Consider the following 19,012-nt stretch of genomic DNA (forward strand, 5'->3'; position numbering starts at 1 on the left):
GGTTAGTTTGAGAAGAATTAATTTAGAATGTAACACATATGTACAGAAAAGCAATGTGAGTAAACTCCCTGTATAGCTATCCTTATTTCAACTAGCAAAAACCCTTGGTCCTCCTTATTAATGCTTATACTCTCTCTTCAACAAAATTAAAAATAAGGGCAAAACAGTTTCTGCTTGGTAGCAAGGGGGTGGGGGGGGAGGCAGAGGGATAGAGAGGGGTGGGAGGAAGAAGGGAGAAATGACCCAAACATTGTATGCACATATGAGTAAAAGAAACAAACAAAAAAAAATAAAAAATAAAAATAAAAAAATCCTGTCTCTTCTAGGGCCTTCTCATCACCTTAACCCAAACTAATCACTCCTTCTCCTAAGATTTCACTCATCATTTAATGTTTGTACCATGTATCTAGTTCTAAGCATATAATGCCTAACTCTAATGCTTCCTTTTCTACTTGCATGTTGGGGGGGGGGGGAGGAACCAAGTCACATAATTACTCCTTGGAGACAAGAACTAAGCTCTAAATTCTTAAGTGTTTTCATCATTCTTTATTTAATCACCAGAAGTGTTTCCTTGCTGAAAAGCTAGTCTAAGTAATTAGAGCACCTTGATAGTTGCTATATTTATTATTCTTTGCTTAAAGAATTCTGGAACTCGCTTTCTGGATTGCTTCAGGGACATTCACAACCCTCAAAGAAGACACATCTTAATTTCTATTCAAAGTATCATCAAATAAGGTTAACTGCTCTGATCACTACTGAAGGACTTTCTACTAAAGGAAGCCATAGCTTCTTGAAGGCTGGCCTGCTAAGAAATACCCAAGAGCAGTTCTGCACGTTACCCTCCCGTAAGTTTATCAACCAAGTTTATCATTCATGTATGACATCAGGGACATCTGCCTTATCTATATCATCACACTATTTAGACCAAATCATAGAAGTAATATAACCTAACACTGCTTCAGACATTAATGGAAAGGACCTCTCATACCTAATAAAAGCCATATACATACATCTCATACCAATGTCTCAAATGTGCACTTACCTTGGAAATTTCTCAGTCACTTCATACCTGTCAGTTCTGGGACCTGGGCCTTGCTTACTGTCGAGTTATCATTTGGAACAAATTCTTAAGAAGTCTTAATTGTGAGAACAATCACTTCACTAAGCAAACTTCCTGCAAAAACAAAATTAGCCTTTCCACTTAAACTTTCAGTCCAATTACTTCTGTGAATGTTTGAATGTATTTACATAAGAGATCAATTTCATATACAGATTGGTAAAAGCAAAGTGAGTCTTAAGCAAGCTTCATTCTGTTTTCATCTTACACAAAGAAAAACTGGCTTGTCCTCCAGCATTCTGAATAAGAATCTTGCAAAATTCACTATGCACAGGATGTGCCCAAAGAATATTTGCTTGAAAAATCTGCTGGAAGAGTGCCAGTTTAAGAAGAAAAGCATTTTCATCCAGTTGGAAATCGAGAGAAAACAGGGGTTGCTGAAACTCTGAAGATCCAAAGGAAGTTCTTACAAAAAAAGCTCAATCAAGATAAAGACCCCAGATATTTTCATTCTCAAGGTAAAATTTGTAATGAAAGTAAATGAATCAACAAAGGATTCAACTATGCTAACTTTATCATCTAAAAAACAGTAACTAAAATTCTGTCTTTGAAACTGAGGGGTCAACTGGCATCAGGTAACTTATTTATTCTGTCAAAGCTTTTGTTTCTTGTTTTGCGGTCCGGAAGAATCAAATCCAAAGGCTTTGTGCCTGATGTTCTTCCACAGTTTTTAATCAACTATTTCTAGAAAATAAAACTTTACTTTTTGTTTCCGGTAAGAAATTTCTTAATTGTTTTGCTTTTTGGAAGAGGGAAAGATAAGTGACTGTTTTCATTATAGAGATTTATTTCCAAAGCAAAACACTCTAACTTTATTAAGTGAAAAGGATAACCATTTGATTAAGGCCTTGTTATTCTCTCACTTCACCTCTCTTTAGGTCATTTCAAAACAGCATAAGCTGGGGCTAAGGATGTAGCTAAATAGTAAGATCGCATGCCTAGCACACCCAAGGCCCTGGACTCAATCCTAGGCACAAAACATCATAACCTTACTCTCAGATTTCTTTCATTGCTTAACATGGAACACACACACACACACAAAAAAAAAAATAATTAAACTGGGCACAGTGATTCAGGCTACTTGGGAGAAGGAAATGGGGAAGAATGTAGTTCTAGAAGATCCCAGGCAAAAGTTAGGAGACTTGATCAGGGACCTCATCACAATAATTGGCTGGGTGTGGTGCTGTGGGTATATTTCCCAGGAAAGCAGGAAGCACAAATAGGAGAATGGTGGTCCAGGGGGACATAAAGTGAGACCCTATCTCAAAAATAACCAAAGAAAAAAGGGCTAGGGTGTGGCTCAAATGATAGAAAGCCTGCCTTAGCAAGCACAACACCCTGATTACAACCCCCAATACAGCCAAAATAAATAAATAAATAAAAGTTACTATAAGCACACACACTGGCTACTCCAGGTTGCCACGAAAGAAATAACTAAGCAGGCTGATGAGCTCTGCCACTGTCTTACTGTTTGGACACACAGCCTGAGAACTCCTAATGGATGTGCATGCAACATTAGATATAATGGTTCACCTGACTATTTAGCTTAGTATAGGATATACTTAACAGTGACAATAGCTTTTTCCATCCTGGCCTGGTCCCATAATTACAAAGCACGTACATTTCTGAAAAAGGTATAATTCCAAAAAAGCTCAAGACTAAAAAGACAAAACAAACAATTCTCAACAGTAGTCCAGAAGTTTTTCTACTATAATGCTCTTTAGTATTAATCTCACAAAGGGTAAGAAAAATAATAACATCTACTATCCTTCAGGTTTTTTGATGCTTGCTGAATAAATCAACAAAAAATAAGGTATCAAATGTTACATAAACCCACTCAAGCACTGAAACGTCACAAGTTCAAGCTACATATATGAAAAACACTCAAGCACTGAAATGACACAAATTCAAGCCACATATATGAAAAATAATCAGGTTATTTTTCAACTACACTTTTCAAGTTTTTCTAGAAACTAGATTTATCAAAAAGAGCTTTCTTGAAAACACTTTAATAAACACTAGGTATATGCTTACAGTTCATTTATCACCTGTAAGCACAAGGGGAAAAATAAAGGAAAAAGAACATAAAGTATTTTATTTTAAAAAATAAACTGGAGAAATAAGATGGTTTTTCCATTCAAAGGTATAAATTATCCCTTTAGAATGCCCAAAACATTTAATTTGATATCTGATGGGAAATTTTTAGGTAATAAGTCACTTCATTTCTCTGGATTATTTATTATAGTAGATGAAAACTATTTAACCTTCCTATCATGTCAGTCAATACCACATCCATGTGTATTGTGCTGTCAGCTTTCTAAAGGAGCTGCTGCAACAGCAGTTAACGTACCTTCAGGTCGTCCTGTTTCTCAAAACAAAATCTTTCTGCCCTCACCCAATCAGTTCCAAGAGACTAACAGTAGAAAGAGCAGTAAGAAAGAATTAAGTTCTGCCGGGCAGCAATGGCTCACCCTGTAATTCTAGCTACTCAGAAGGCAGAGATCAGGAGGATCACAGCCCAAAGCCAGCTGGGGCAAATAGTTTGAGAGAACCTATCTTGAAAATACCCAACACCCACACCCACACAAAAAACCAGAGCTGACAGAGTGGCTGGAGGCCCTGAGTTCAAAGCCTCGTGCTCCAAACAAAACAAAAAGCTAACTTCTGTCTTCACCTTGCTCTCAAGCAAATTATTTAAAGTATGTACAGTCTCACCATCAGGAGTGTTTTTGAAGACTGAGATACCAAATGTAGGGCTAAGGCTGGAGGCAGGGCTCAAGTGGTAGAGTGTCTGCCTTGCAAGCACAGAGCTCTTGAGTTTAAGCCCAGTACTGCCAAAAGAAAAAAAAAATGTAGGCTGGGCACAGTGCCTTACCGCTATAATCCCAGCTACTTGGAAGACAGAGGCTGGGAAAACTGCAATTCCAGTTGAGTCAGGGAAAAGCTAGTCAGTGAGACCATCTCAATCAATAAGCTCCTCCTGGTGGTAGGCACCTGTGATCCTACCTATGCAAGATATAGGAAGGAGGATCTCATTCTGAGTCCGGCCAGTACAAAAATGTGAGTCTCACCTTTTTTTTTTTTTTTTTCCTTCAAAACACTAAAAATATAAAAGGGCTGAGGATGTGACTCAACTGGTAGAGGGCCTGCCAAGCAAGCAACATACAGGAGGATGCTATGTGGTCTGTAAAATGCCCTCACCCCCAGAACCATACTTGGTTAAAAGACCATTATATCTTTTCTCAAAACGCTACCAAATTAATTATTCTCTTGAATATAAAGTTAAATGCTTCATTTTATACATGTTTGACAGATTTCCTTTCATCAACTCTAAAGGACAAACTGATTCTGTTTCCATGAATGTAGCTAATGTTTAAACCGAGGCTGTGGGTAAACAGCCTAAAGCAATACATTGATCTCTTTTTAGCTATGTGACTTTAAACAAGTTACCTTACTTAAAAATTTTCCTCAAAGTCTATAAAATTAAGGTAAAAATATCTACCTCATTGCAGTACTGAAGATTACATTAATAAATGTATGAAAAGCTCAAAAACACTGTACCTCCCCCACAGTTCAACAAATGTAGACCATGATTATTTCCTAACAATACATCTTAACTCTGTTGTCTGATACAAGTTGTTTTAAAATGTCATTTCCTGCTGGAGGCATAGCTGAAGTGGTATAGTATAAGGCTCTAAGTTCAAACCTCCGTACCTCAAAAGAAAAAAAAAAATCCTGAAACGTCGTTTCCCAGCTCAACCAAATCAGGTTAGTCAAAATACTCCTAGGGCTCTGCAGTCTCCCAGGTTTCAGAATAATTTAGTCTCAAAGGTACTAAGCTCAGCCCCCTCAGTTTTATGTACATGGCTTTTATTTTTGGTTTTTGAGACAAGTCTTGCTACGTGGCCCAAGCTGGCCTAGAACTCTTAATCAGCCTCCTGAATGCTGAAATTACAGGCAGGCATCATCGAACCTGACTTCCCTCAGTTTTTAATCTTACTAGGATGCACCTCTCAAATTCCTAAAGAGCAAACAAGAAACCGGGATTAAAGGGAGAGCAAGGAAATGATCACTACACACATAGGGCATCATCCAATCTCCCTGGCATACACCCTTTAGCCAAAAGTAAAACAACCGGCAAGAAAATGATTGAAAATGGACTATAATACCTCTCCCTACAGCCATTCTCCTCATCTCCTTCCCACCAAAATTAATTTTCTCCACAAAACCTCTTACCTACATTCTCAATATAACCTACATAAGTACTACAATCCTACTGACTTGTCAGAGCTACCCAGTTACAATTTAAAAGTAATGTTTTAGTTACTTTAAATAAGTGCCCTTATTTAAGTGTATTATTTGCACATAACTAATACACTTTAAATCATCCCTAGATAAGAATTTTTAACTCAATGTAAATGGTATGTACACAATATTGCTTAGGGAATTATGACAAGATAAAATGTCTGCACATGTTCTCTACAGATGTGATTCCCCCACCCCCACCCTGTATTCTCAATCCTTGAGTGGTTAAATCCATTGATACAGAGCATTTGATTACTAAGGGTCCTATGTATTCTAAACTGAAACACTATTCAGATACTTTCATCAGACTCGTTAATTTCAAAGCAACTTTGTATACCATCTTGGTGGGGGAAAAAAACCTACATAACTATTCTGGGCTTTCTTACATTGAATATGAACATAATTTTCCCAGATACACAATGCAAAATGAGGGGAAAAGACAGTACACACTGATAGGCATAAAAGGACATGACCTTAGGCATGAATTTCTGCCAAGGCTGTAAAAAAATCTAATCCATTTTGGTCCATGTTTAGGGAAAGGTAAGGATGTGGAAACTAAAGTACTACTCATTTGTAACAGAATACTGCCCCAAGCTTTCCCTTTTTTTTTTTTTTTCCTTTCCTTTTCTTTTTGGTGGAACTAGAGTTTGAACTCAGGGCTTCATGTGTGCAAAGCAGGTGCTCTCCCACTTAAGCCATACCTCAGTCCATTTTGCTCTGGTTATTTTTGGAGATGGGGATCTTTTAAACTATTTACCCAGGCTGGCCTAGAACTGTGATCCTCCTGATCTCAGCCTTTATTATGTTGACAAACATAACAGGATGCTCTGCAAAGGATACTGGAACCTCTTGTTAAAACCACTAAGAGGAAAATGTTTAATGAAAAATAATGAATGTCTATTATACTCAATAATTTCCCATCTGCCCCTTCTTCATCTCAACCAATTCTATCCCCAGCCAAAAATCTGATAATCTGTCAGTCTATCTTATCTCTCTCAGTTCCCTAACTGATTCACAGAACCCAATCCATCCCAAATGCTTGCCATTTCTACTTGTAATAACCAATAACCAATTATTTCACTCTATCCCTGCTAAAGGATAAAACCACCATTATCTTTTCACATGACTTGCTATAAGAGGCTAAGTGGATGGACACTTTCCACACACTAAGAGGGGTCTTTAAAAAAAAAAAAAATGCCACAATGTGCCTCCAACCAGCACAGTAAAATAATCATCATCCAGCCAGGCATCGGTGACTCACACCTGTAATCCTAGCCATTTGGGAGGCTAAGATTGTTGTTCAAGGTCAGCCCAAGCAAACTACATAAGTACTGATCACACTGGGGTATGGCTGAAGTAGTAGAGCATTTGTCTACAAAGCTTGAGTGAAATCTTGAATTCAATCCCCAATACTGAAAGGAAAAAAAAGAGACAGAGAGAATGTATCATATGACTACCCTAACACTATAGAGAATGAAACTACAGAAAATGAAAATCATTCAACAAAGTTGTGGAAAACATGTGGAGCAAAACTACATTTCAACAAATAGGCAACCTCCCAAATTCCTGTTGCCTAACTTCTTTCAGAATCCTATAAACTGTGCAGCTGGTATTGGTAGTACAGTGGTGAGCATGGCTGCCTTCTAGAATGCCACAAGCACTAGGATTAAGTTATACTACTTATGTATCATCTCAGGTAGTAAATATTAAGAAAACAATGCAATTATTCCCGCTTTGCATCCCATGCACCAAGAAACACAATAATCTTGTCAATGGTCCATGAAAAATAAACCAAACCTACTATGAGGTCTTCACTAACTCCAAAAGGGTAAAGCTCTCCCAGAGATGGAAAGTCAGTGCAATCAAAATTCAAATAAGTGCTAGTTTACTTTTAGCCAACCCTGATTTGGAACAGACTTCATGAGGTATTAGACAAGTGAAATACAGGTTAGCATAAATTAAGCCTGAAAATAAAACAAGAATAAGGAAACAAAATGAATGCAGGAATGACTTTTTAAAAGGTACCCAAAACACAAAACAAAAAAAACTCTATAAACTTGTCTCCAAACTTCCAAATACCCAACAGAAAAACAAAAACCTAGTGAACATAAATTACAGCATCCAGATACTATAAACTGACTAAAAGCTTAGAAATGAAGTACAATTATTCTTTTTTCCCCTACCCTGTACAGTTATTCTTGGTTGTATATCCTTCCCCCAGAGGTCCTTATAAAGAAGGCACCACATAATAAAAACATCATCAACATTATTTCAGTAGTCACAATGAAATACTTTATGGGATTATTGTTATATCAACCTTAAAGATAAGCCAAAAGGAACAGTTCAGAGAATAAAGAAAACAGCAAAAACTTCAGGGGACTGATGCTTACATAATGTGGTTCAGGTACCCATAATACTGCTAATCTAAGAGCACATTTAAAGAGAGTATCAGGCAGACATGTTGGTATAAACCTGTAATTCCAGCACTAAGGAGGCTGAGACAGGAGGGAAAGCAAATTGAAACCCACCCTGGGCTACATATTGAGTTCCAGATCAGCTGGGCATTGCAATGAGACACTGTCTCCAAAAACAAAAAAAGAAGAAGAAAAGAAAAAAGAAAAAATTTACTATGTGGAAAAATTACTTTATTGGCTAGTACTTACTGTGGAAGTTTACAGAAAATAAAAAACAAATTAAGGGAAATGAGGAATGAGTCCAGGAATTCATAATGAAAATGGGGGGTGGGGATGGCTTTCACAGGGAAAAAGCAAAAGGAATACAGAAAACTTAAAAGTAAACCCCTGGAGGGTAACACATGGCCGTAATGTAATTCCAGCACTCAGGAGACTGACGCAGAAGGATCACGAGTTCCTGGCTGATCTGGATTCAGTGAGACTGTCTCAAAAGTGAAAAAAACAAAGCTGGGTACCAGTGGCTCACATCTGTAATCCTAGCTACTTAGGAGGCTGAGATCAGAAGGATCATGATTGGAGGCTAGCCTGGGCAAACAGTTTGCAAGACCCAATCTCAAACAATAGCTGGGGACAGTGGTATGTATCTGTTGTCCAAGCTATAGCAGGAAGTGTAAAATAGAATAGCGGTCCAGGTCAGCCTGGGTGAAAAAGCAAGTCCCTATCTTAGAATGAGCAGATCAGAAAGAGCTAGACACATGGCTCAAGTGGTTGAGCACCCACCTAGCAAGCTCAAAGCCTTGACTTCAAATCCCAGTCTCATTTAAAGAAAAAAAAAAAAAGATAAACATTAAGCTATTTATTAAAACATGCCACTTCTTTCTCAGTCCTATCATCAAGATGATGTTTAAGTTCCTACACCTTTCACAGTGATGTCAGTAATAATGACAGAAGTCATAAGAAACCCAAGATAGTGAAAAATTTTCTAATCAGTTGTATGTCCATAGATACGTAACACGAGATATATAAAATTAATTTGGGGAAAATTTCCCCAAAAAAGTTGAAAACAAAAAGCATCAAACTCTTAATTAAACCAAGCATAAAATCAGTTAACCAAAAAAACCTTAACCAAAACAAAAGGAAAGAGCTAGAGATGTGGCTGAAGTGGTAGGGCCCACCTCACAAGTGGAAGGCCCTGAATTCCTGGTGAAGAGCCTGTAGTCGTCACAGAACCATCTACTTGAAATTTAAATGACTGCTTCAATCACACCTCCAGTCCCATTTTGCTCACATGATCCTCCCAGTTACAGCTTCCCAAGTAGCTAGGATTACAAATGTGAGCCACCAATGCCCAGATGTCCAACATGAGCAAAGTTTTTTGAAAACAACTCACTGTCTTCCTATACAAAATATTTTCATCATGGTTGCCTAGACTACATGTAGCCCACCGTACCTCTAGCAAAGGAGTAAAATATAGACAAGCTGCTGCAGCCGGGTGCACATGGGGGTGGGGATTCGCCAGCCAGGTCAAGGAGTTAGTTAACTTCTCATTCTAGAACCCAACAATTTTAATGTGGCTATGGGATCTGGGAGGAACTATCAGATCACACAGAAAAGATTTCCAAGCATCCACAGAGCAACTTCCTTTCTCTTCTTTTCTAATAATCAATGCCTCCACTCTCAGCATCTGACCAACTGTCAAAAACCTTTAAAATACTGAGGCCAACAAACAACTGGCTAAATAAATACCAGTCTTAAAAGTCTGGTTAACTGGTAATCTTGCTTGGGAAGAACTTGCAAAGTAATCATGTTTTATTGGTGGTTTTAATTTAAATACAGTACAGAAAGAATTATTTACATGACAGTACTTTCAGTGCCCAAATTTTGCTTATTTTATGTGATATAAGGCATGGAGATTCAACTTTTTAAAGAATTATTTCATTGAAGAGGATTCAAATGATACCAAAATGTTTTCTCACAATGATCCCTTATCTGTCCACAATTCACATGCTTTCAATCAATACACCATTATATGAGAGTGAATGGATTCAGAGGTTTTTTCCAAGTCAGTAGATCATCCTATGAAATAAATTCTCTTTTTGGGTATTTTGAGTAACTTTTTTTTAAGGGGAGGGGTGGACTGTTCTGGGAATTTAATCTGGGGCCTTGAACATACTAGGCAAGTGTTCTACCACTGACCTATATCCCCAGCTCTTCTCAAGTGTTTTGACTGAACTGGATTAAAACACCTACATGCAACATTACAAAACCTTAGAAATTTTTTTCAAGGGGGAGAGGGGAAGAGATGGGACTATAGAACAACAACAGATAAGACACACAGGGCATACTTACTAGGTAAGCATTCTTCCACTTGAGCCATGCCTCCAGCCCTTTCTGCTTTAGTTATTTTTGGTATTAATAGGGTGACCGATTTTGGAAGCTAGCCTGGACCTACCTAGATTCTCCTATTTAAGCCTCCAATGTACCTGAGAAGACAGGCACTGACAATAATGCCCAGCTTTACTGGTTGAGATGGGATCTCACTTTTTGCCCCAGTTGCCCTCCAAACAAGATCCTCCTAATCTCTGCCAACCAGTATCTGGGACTACAGGTATGACCCACCACACCCAGCTAAGAAAAGTTTTCAATGTAATGTATTCTGAACACAGAAAGCATGTAGATTTAGATGTTTTTGTTGAAAATATAAAACACATGCAATTTACAGTATTTCAAAAGTACTGTGTTGTACCTTTAAAAACAAAATGTTTAATGCTCACCAAGATATTTTTAAAGCAGTGAATTAGGCAGCAAAGTCAGTGAGGATGATGACACAAATATTCATAAATTGATTTAAGATACTAATCTAGTTAAAGATAGCTAAGTTAAAGAACTAGCAAGCCTCTGAAACATCCGCTTTAAGTCTGAACACAGACATAAACTCTTTTAAGTACAGGACACCAACAAATGATAACTGAACTAGAATTATACAACAAGGCAGAAATTCCCCAAAATTACATGGATTTGCTCCCTCAAAACAGAAACATAAAACAAAATTTCCTTTCGGACACACAATATTATTCATGTGAATAATATAAACAAACTTGAGAAACCAAGTTAATTTACTGCTTAAAAGCATAGCTGTCTCAACAAGCAAACTCTCTAGTGAAAGTATTAGCTACCTGTTTAACACTGGTGAGGAAAAATTATTTTTCCAAAATATCTATACATTTCAGCCTTCTCTAGTAATGCAGACTACCAAAAGAAAGGAAAAGTATTGACTTTCAATTATCCTGACCTTCTTTCCCAACTTCTCATGCTCCCACTTTCACAGGCCCAACACTTACAAGATTTATCTTTAATATACTTCTTTATTTAAGTACACAAATGCAGGACTGGGGAGAGATGATCAAGATTATGCCAATTTGTCATGTCACCCATTAACGAGATTATGTAGAATTTTGTAAAATCAACAGATTTGCAAAAAACAGCAAAAGTTTATCCTAAATATGTTAATATATTAACTTTGTGAAATATAACCAGACGGTTGGCACATGCCTGTAATCCCAGTACTCCAAGAGGCTGAGGCATGAATTTGTGAATTTGAGACCAGCCTACCCAACATAGCGAGACCCTGCCTCAGAAAAATCTGATAAAAATGGGATCTTTTAGTAAGAAAATCAAGTTATGAAAATGGATTGTTTAAAGACATCAAATAAAATATTCTGAAGCATTTCTAATTCTTAGTCCTTACAACATTAAGTGAAATACACACTGGTCTGTCTCCTGGCATACAATGCCCAAAATCCTTGGGATCTCCAAAGTTTTAGGATCTTTTTCTTTGCTAATAAGTTGAACTGATGGCTTGCAGCCCCTCGGTAGCATCAAGATAAGGGCTAGGTATCAGAAGGACCAAGGTTTTAAAGAGCTGGAACTTTCAATTCCATCCCTCAACCTCCACGGTGGGAAGAGGGATTGCAGGATAAGTTATCACCAGTGGCAAATGATGTAATTAATTATGCCTATGTAATCAGACTTTCATAAAAATCCAAAAGGAGATGGGTGCCAGTGGCTCACGCCTTAATTCTGACTACTTGGGAGGCAATTATCAGAAGGATCAAGGTTTGAAGCAAAGCCAGGCAAATAGTTTTTAAGGCCATATCTTAAAAAAAAACCAGCGCAACAAAACAAGGCTGATGGAGTAGCTCAAGTGGTAGAACACCTGCCTAGCAAGCGTTACGATGAGTTCAAACCCCAGCACCACGCAAAAAAAGAGGGGGGGGGATGGTTCAGCGAGCTTCTGGATAGCGGAACACAAAGAGGCTCCTAAAAGATGGCACATTCAGACATTCAGAGAGGATATGGAAGCTCCACTCTCTTTTCCCCATATCTCACCCAATGCATGTCCTCCCCTATATCCTTTGTAGTAGTATTTACTTAAAAAGGCAAACATTAAGATAGTATTTGAGTACTGTGAGCTATTCAAATTAACTGAATCCAAGGAGGGTGTTATGAAAAGAATTTATAGCCAGTGAGAAACTCAGAAGCACTGATAAACCACAAGGGTCTTACAACTGGTATCTGAAGGGACTTGGGCTGGGGGGTAGTCTTGAGGACTGAGTCCTGAACCCACAGGATCTGGCACTATCTCCAGGTCCAATAGAAATGATTGATAGCTTGCTGGTATGGAGAAATTCCTACACCTTTCAAGATCACAGATGTCTTCTGGGTCGACTGTTGTAGTTTGAGAAGAGAGGAAAATAAGTCTGGTTTTCCAACAATAAAAAAAAAATCTCAAGTGTTAAAATTAAAGACCAAGTATGCTCTCTGATAAAGTTCAATTAAAAGCAACTATAAATCCCAACCAATTTAACTAAGTCAACTAAACACTTGTCCTTACTTATTAGAAACAACAAAATCTCAAGTCAAACCATTTTAACCTTAACAAAATGACCCACATATAGTTTCAAAAGAAATATTTACTAATAGGGTTTCCTCCAGTTTTTTCTTAGTAAGACTTCAAAAGGAAATCATCAACTTTTAGCCTACAGAAACACAACACTACAGCAGAAACATCTTTCATTTTTTCACAAGGTACCAAAAACTAGGAAAAAGAAAAATGGAACCTAGTTGCCAATATACAAAGAATTTTATTCTTTCCAAAATGGGGATTCACTAAATCTTTCTCCCTTGCCCCAACATTTCTCAAAAATGACATTATGTGTCACTATGGGTTCTACTCACAGGGGTACATGGCACTGCTCAGGATCAGCTCTGCTCAGTTCTTCCTCTTCAATATCAGATTCCCCTCCTGAACTACTGTCAGTGACATCAGAATCAAATGCTTGTTCACTGCACCTCAAGTTGGCTATGCCACTAGCTGTAAACCTCTCCAATTCTTCGGAAATTGAATCACTTTTCAAGAAGTTGCTAAGTCCCTCTGAAGTGGTGGTCTCACTGGCAGCTCTTCTCAAGGCAGCTTCAGCCTTCCGGGTCAGCATCAACTGGCTCCGGGACCTCAAGGATTCCAAGTTTGGCAGTTTGCTCAAAGTCTTCTCCAAAAATCCACCCAGCTGATGTTGTAAATGCCTCTCTACCTGCTTGGCTTGTACAACCTGTAAGCGCTTCTGTAGCCTGCGAGCACGGATCTCAATATCAGCCTGCCGCCTCAGTAAAGCTGTTATCCTTGTGTCAGAATCTAAAGCACTGAAAAGAATGGAAGACAGGGGAGACTTTTTGCCCTCTGATTTGACACCTCCCAAGTTAGTACTGGAGTCCGTACCAGGTGATAACCTACTGCTTCCTTGAAGTGCCAGCTGTTCCATGGAATTGACAGAAGATTTGTTTGCAGTGCTATTATTGCTATATAGAGTTGTATGTTCTACATCAAGGCTTCTATGTGGAAGAGTGCAATTGGTCATACCCCCCTTTAAGTCCCCAGAGTCAGATCCCACTTCACCTCCTTGTAGAGCAGATGAAGTGAGACCCCGTTTTCCCCCATTGAGGGAACTGGAATTGTCATGATCAGAATGTGTTGAACTTTTAGTCAATTTCTTAGCCAATCCATTTACAGGCGCTTGTGGCAGAGCTGTCTGGCCACTTGTATTCATGGTTCTAAGATTTTCTAAGGAAAACTCCAAAACTGGCTGTCTCCCCAACAGCTCAGCTCGGAGCTCATAGGACTGAGATAAGAGAGAATGAGATTTAAGGACTGTCTGCTTGCTGAAGACCCCTTGTAATTTCAAAGACTCCTTTGAGGGAACAGGTGTTACATCCGAGCAGAGATATGATGCCACCAATGGCTGCAGCTTTCCCAAGTCTTCCTTGGTAGGATTACTTCTGAAGTCTAGACTGGGATCCTCTGCAGCAATGGCTTTTCTTTTTGTTCCGTTGGCAGCAATAAGGATGTTGGCGTTGCCGTTATTTTCGGCACTGCCTGGGGACAAGGTGGAGGATGGGGGAGCCAGTTTGAACCGGATGTGGTGTGCTTCAGCTGCTGCGTCAGTGAGAGCGGGCGCCATCGCAGCCATTCAGCACAGAGAGACAGGAAGTCCAGCCTCTCCTGGTGCTGAGGCCAGCTCCACGGCCCCTTACTGCCTCCCCTGAGAACAAACTAAAAGAAAAAAGAAAAAAAGGAAGTTAGAAATATAAGCACATTCAAAACAACACACGTTTTTAATACAAGCATTACCTGAGGCTATTAACCAAACTCTGTCTCCAGAAAGAAAACAACTGTGGAACTATTCTAGAAACTGGAATGTCTTTTATCTGGGGGGGGGATGAGGGAACACAATCTCTTCAGTACAGCAAGAATTTTACCCTTCTTGTCATTTGTTTAACCACAGATTTAAAGCTGCCAAAATAGAAGTTCCATTCTGAATAATCACAGATTGTTAAATTATCTGCATTTAAAAGGAAGATAGCAAATATATCAAACTCAACACCTAATAGGAAAAATTAGTAAGGAATTTCTTGTGCACCTAAAAAACCTGCATGTCAAATGTCATAGATATATGCATATTTTTGGCCAGGAACCCAGTTTTCAGCTTCTCTCTCCTCTATAAATATAAATGCACTACAATGCTAACTGTATCATACTTTTAATACCAATTTGTTTCATCTTTTTATTTTTTCCTTCAGATCAGAATGCTCATCATCAGAAGCTCTAGAGGCTTCTCCCTTTCAGTCTAAGAATTTCCCGAAGTCTCCTCAGTCAAATTAATTGCCCAACATGTCTCTTTCCCTTTACCCCAAAAACTCCCTGCTGCCTCTGTGCTCTCTTCACTCTTCCATAATTTAGATTCCAACCCAACTGCCAGGATCACCAGTAATCTCATTATCCAATGCATTGGTCAAGTCTGTACAGATGCTAAGCATTAGGCAGTGCTGGCTTTCTTGAAATTCTCCTTTCTCATCATCCTTGGCACTATTGTCATCCTGTTCTCTTCTTCCTGCTGGCCACCACTGGCACTGCCCAAAATCCTCAATTTGTAAAAATGCTCAATTAAATGAGCATTTATCCTTAATAACAGTCCTATTTTAACACTTGTTAAATAATTTACTAACCCCCAGAAAACTTCTTCTGAACTGCACTAATCAACATTCCTATTTCTAATCCTCAAGCTGCCTGAAACTTAGAACTCACTTTCTTCTTCCTATAACACTTATTTGGTAAGTGACATCATTTTTATTTTCTAACCCAGCTAGAAAGACCCATCATTTGCCTCTTTAGCATCCCCCTTGATGAATTTGGGCTGGGATCAAAGAGAAACATATAAAGCACTAATCCAGCTATCCTTAAAGTGTTAAAAGTGTGGCCTCAGAACTTCTGGAGGTCTTAAAGACCATTCTGGAAGTCCATGTTTTCACAGGAAAATTAAAACATTTGTCTTTTAAACTGTTGACATTTTCAATGAGGGCACAAAAACAACAATGAGCAAAACTGCTGGTACTTTACAACAAATCAAAGCAGTTAACACCAAACTTTACCAAACAGCCATTGTATTCTTCACTCATATGCAGTTTAAAAAAAAAATCAGTTATACTTAACATGTTCTTGTTGAAGCAATAAAAACCACGGGGGTTTTTTTGTTGTTGTTTTTTGTTTGATGGGACTGGGTTTTGAACTCAGGACTTTATGCTTACAAAGCAGATGCTCTACGGCTTGAGCCAACATCCACTTTATTTTGCTCTGGTTATTTTGGAGGTGGAGTCTCTCAAAGTATTTGCACAGGGTTGGCCTAGAACCTTGATCCTTTCAAATACCTAGGATTATAGGCGTGACCCACCGTCAATTATGGATTTTATTAAATCCTGACCCTTGAGTACCTGGTTTAATATTCTGTGTATTGAAAGAGAAAGTAGGGATAGAGGAATGGCTCAAGATGTAGAGTACCTGACTTAGCAAGTATGAGGCCCTGAGTTCAAACCCTAGTAATGCCAAAACAAAACAAAACAAAAAATACTACTTGAAAGGTAAAGTGTGCATATAACACTCTGCTGCTTTATGAAGCCTTAGGAAGAGCTCCTGCACAATTGAGATAGAAGTAGATCTAGAGGCTTTCTTTATGGAATACTGCTTTTATATGGCAGAATGACAAACTATGATTATTCAAATTTAGGGGTGGACAAAGTGCACACACCTGTAATTCCAACACTCAGTAAGATGAGGCAGGAGAACTGAGAGTTTGAAGCCACCCTGGACTGGACTATGTAGCCAGATCATGACTTAAAAAAAACACCTGGGTAGGTAGCAAGCATTTTCTTGAAAATAAACAAAGTGAACTGTTATGTTAAGGAAAACCACTGACAATATTTGTTGCCAATGATAAAAACCTAAGTTTTCAACTACTTTGAAAACTGTATCCACCATCGTGAGCTTGAACATTAATACTTAAGCCATTTCCAATTAAACAGATTAGTGGTGTTATTAATGAATATGCATTTCTTATACCTTATGTTTCAACATCTGAAAGCTCTAACCCAGTAAATGACCAAATGACCAATGTTACTATTTGTTGAATTTGGGAGCAATGTTAAAGGATATAGACAGCATCTGAAAAAGACTATTAAACATTCCTCGCTTTTCTAACCATTTATCTGTCTGTGGAGGCCAGATTTCTTTTTTCTCTTTTAATACCCCACCACCACCCCTTAGTGCTGGAGATTGAACCCAGGACCTTGGACACTTGCTAGAGGAGCGCCATACCACTGACCTGCACCTCCAGCCTAAGGTCAGATTTTCTAAATACACTTCTGTCTACGGAACACATCAAAAAGACATGAGAACCTAGTTGTTTTCTATTAGGTCAGATATTAAAAAGATGTGAAGGGCTGGATGTAGAGTTCAAGAGGTAGAGCATTTACCTAGCAAGCAGGAAACCCTAAGTTCAACCCCCAGTACCAACCAAAAAAATATGAAGTTTTATCTTCATGGACTTTATAGTATATGGCATCTTGTGTGACATAAAATGGTCTATGTTTACCTTCTGCATTTATGAGTTTTTACATTTAATATTAATTCCTAATATAGTATAAACAACTGCATTGTACACCAGTTGACACTTGAAGTTTTTTGTTTAAAATACTTTTAAATCATTTATAATATGCAAAGCATTTTTCCTAGAAACAAACAAACAAAAATCACTATCAGATCTTTCTCATCAATTCAATATCCTGCTCTTTTGTACAAGTGTCAGGTAATAAAACAACACATGAGAAGAGTTGCTGTATCCCTACTGCCCAAAAGCACAACTGTAGGCTTTAGCAAAGGCAGGAAATAACCATCTTCTGGGGACATAGGCAAGGATGGAGATGTTAAGACAACCTATACAAAATAGGAAAACCCAGCTTACCCAACACAAATAAAGGGTCACAATTAACATCATGCCACAGAAGGGGCTTAAGTAGTGTACTTTCCAAAGTTATTTTAGAACTATTCAATTCTTTAATCTTAAAGAAAACTATGTTGTTTCAAATCTCATTTCTAAGAGAACTTCCCTGACCATAGATAGCCCTCTCAAATTGTGTACAAACTTGACATCAATCATTTATGTCTCAAAATCAAGAGTTTACTTAAAAGAAATTTTTTAAAAAGTTTACTTATTCACATTTTCCTCTTGGTTTCAGTATTCCAGAATATGCAACTGCAAAGAGATTACTAAAACAATCATCTAAATAAGAAGGAGGGGAAGATGTAACTACTTCTTCAGGGGAAAAGAAATTCTTGTTTTCACCTCGTGAATCTTAAGGTTTCTAAACCAAAGAAACAATACTGTTAAAAATATATTTAAATCCATACCACCTTTCTCCTTTATTGACTTGAAATGCTATTCACAAGCAAGAGGAGCACAGGACAAGTGAGCAGGTCTAGGTTCACGTTATGGCTCTCCCTCCTATAAATTACTTAATTATCGTGCCCCTCAGTTTCCTCATCTACAAGTAACAGAGCCTACCTTACAAGGCTGCTGCAATGATTACATCAAACATTTTCACTCACTTTAGCCTATTACCTGGCACAAATAACCATTAATATTTGCATCATCATTATACTCTGCAGACAAAAAAAGTTAATGTACAATAAATATCCGTAAGACTTTCTTATGGATGTACGAATGTCCAGGAATATATAAAGTAAATGACTCTCTAAAACATCATTGTACTGAGGGCTCATGCACACAGAAAAAAAGCATGCACCAAAGCACTGGTAATGGCACCTAATATGCACTATTACCTACAATTGCCATACACCACCACCTGAATTTAGAACTTCTTTTTTGCTGTTTTTCACTATCTTCTCTTTACATCTAGATTTACTTATATTTTACTATTTCATGATGTTGCTTACAAGAAAGAAACCAACTAAATGACATCATTTGAATTATAGGCTATTCATACAATGGAATACTACGCAAGATAGAAAATAGCACTGCAGAACTGTATTTACTGACATGAAAAGTATGTGTTTGCTTCATTAAGTAAGTGAAAAATAAGTGTTACATAACACATACTACAGCCTCATTTGTTTCAAAAGGTGGTTAAGACTCTTGTTTTTCCACTTATTACTTGGGAAAAAGAAAACAAAAAGAAAATAATAAATTCTTTTTTTTGGCAGCACTGGAGTTTGAACTCAGGGCCTCACACTTGTTAGGTAGGCACTCGTACCACTTGAGCCACTCCACCA

The 19,012-nt window shown here is 38.0% G+C and overlaps 1 protein-coding gene and 1 long non-coding RNA gene across 8 annotated transcripts in view; both read right to left on the minus strand.

The window, feature by feature from the left end:
• Window positions 1-13,065, minus strand: part of LOC141413738 (uncharacterized) — a 28,553-nt gene extending 15,488 nt beyond the window's left edge. The window contains exon 1 of the long non-coding RNA XR_012438574.1: window positions 1,043-13,065. This is a non-coding gene — a long non-coding RNA (uncharacterized lncRNA). The remainder of the gene's footprint in view (window positions 1-1,042) is intronic.
• The window catches only part of Kansl1 (KAT8 regulatory NSL complex subunit 1), a 163,597-nt gene that overhangs the window by 106,662 nt on the left and 37,923 nt on the right, over window positions 1-19,012 (minus strand). For 6 of the 7 annotated variants that reach the window (XM_074045823.1, XM_074045822.1, XM_074045817.1 and 3 more), the window contains one exon: window positions 13,075-14,443. In XM_074045823.1, coding sequence (XP_073901924.1) covers window positions 13,075-14,360 — 1,286 coding nt within the window. In that variant the 5' untranslated portion in view covers window positions 14,361-14,443. Of the gene's footprint in view, window positions 1-13,074; window positions 14,444-16,472; window positions 17,987-19,012 lie in introns of those variants that run through there. The other variant, XM_074045821.1, reaches the window with a different exon arrangement.

The sequence above is a fragment of the Castor canadensis genome, chromosome 11 (assembly GCF_047511655.1).
Source record: "Castor canadensis chromosome 11, mCasCan1.hap1v2, whole genome shotgun sequence".
In the NCBI taxonomy this organism is placed as follows: domain Eukaryota; kingdom Metazoa; phylum Chordata; class Mammalia; order Rodentia; family Castoridae; genus Castor; species Castor canadensis.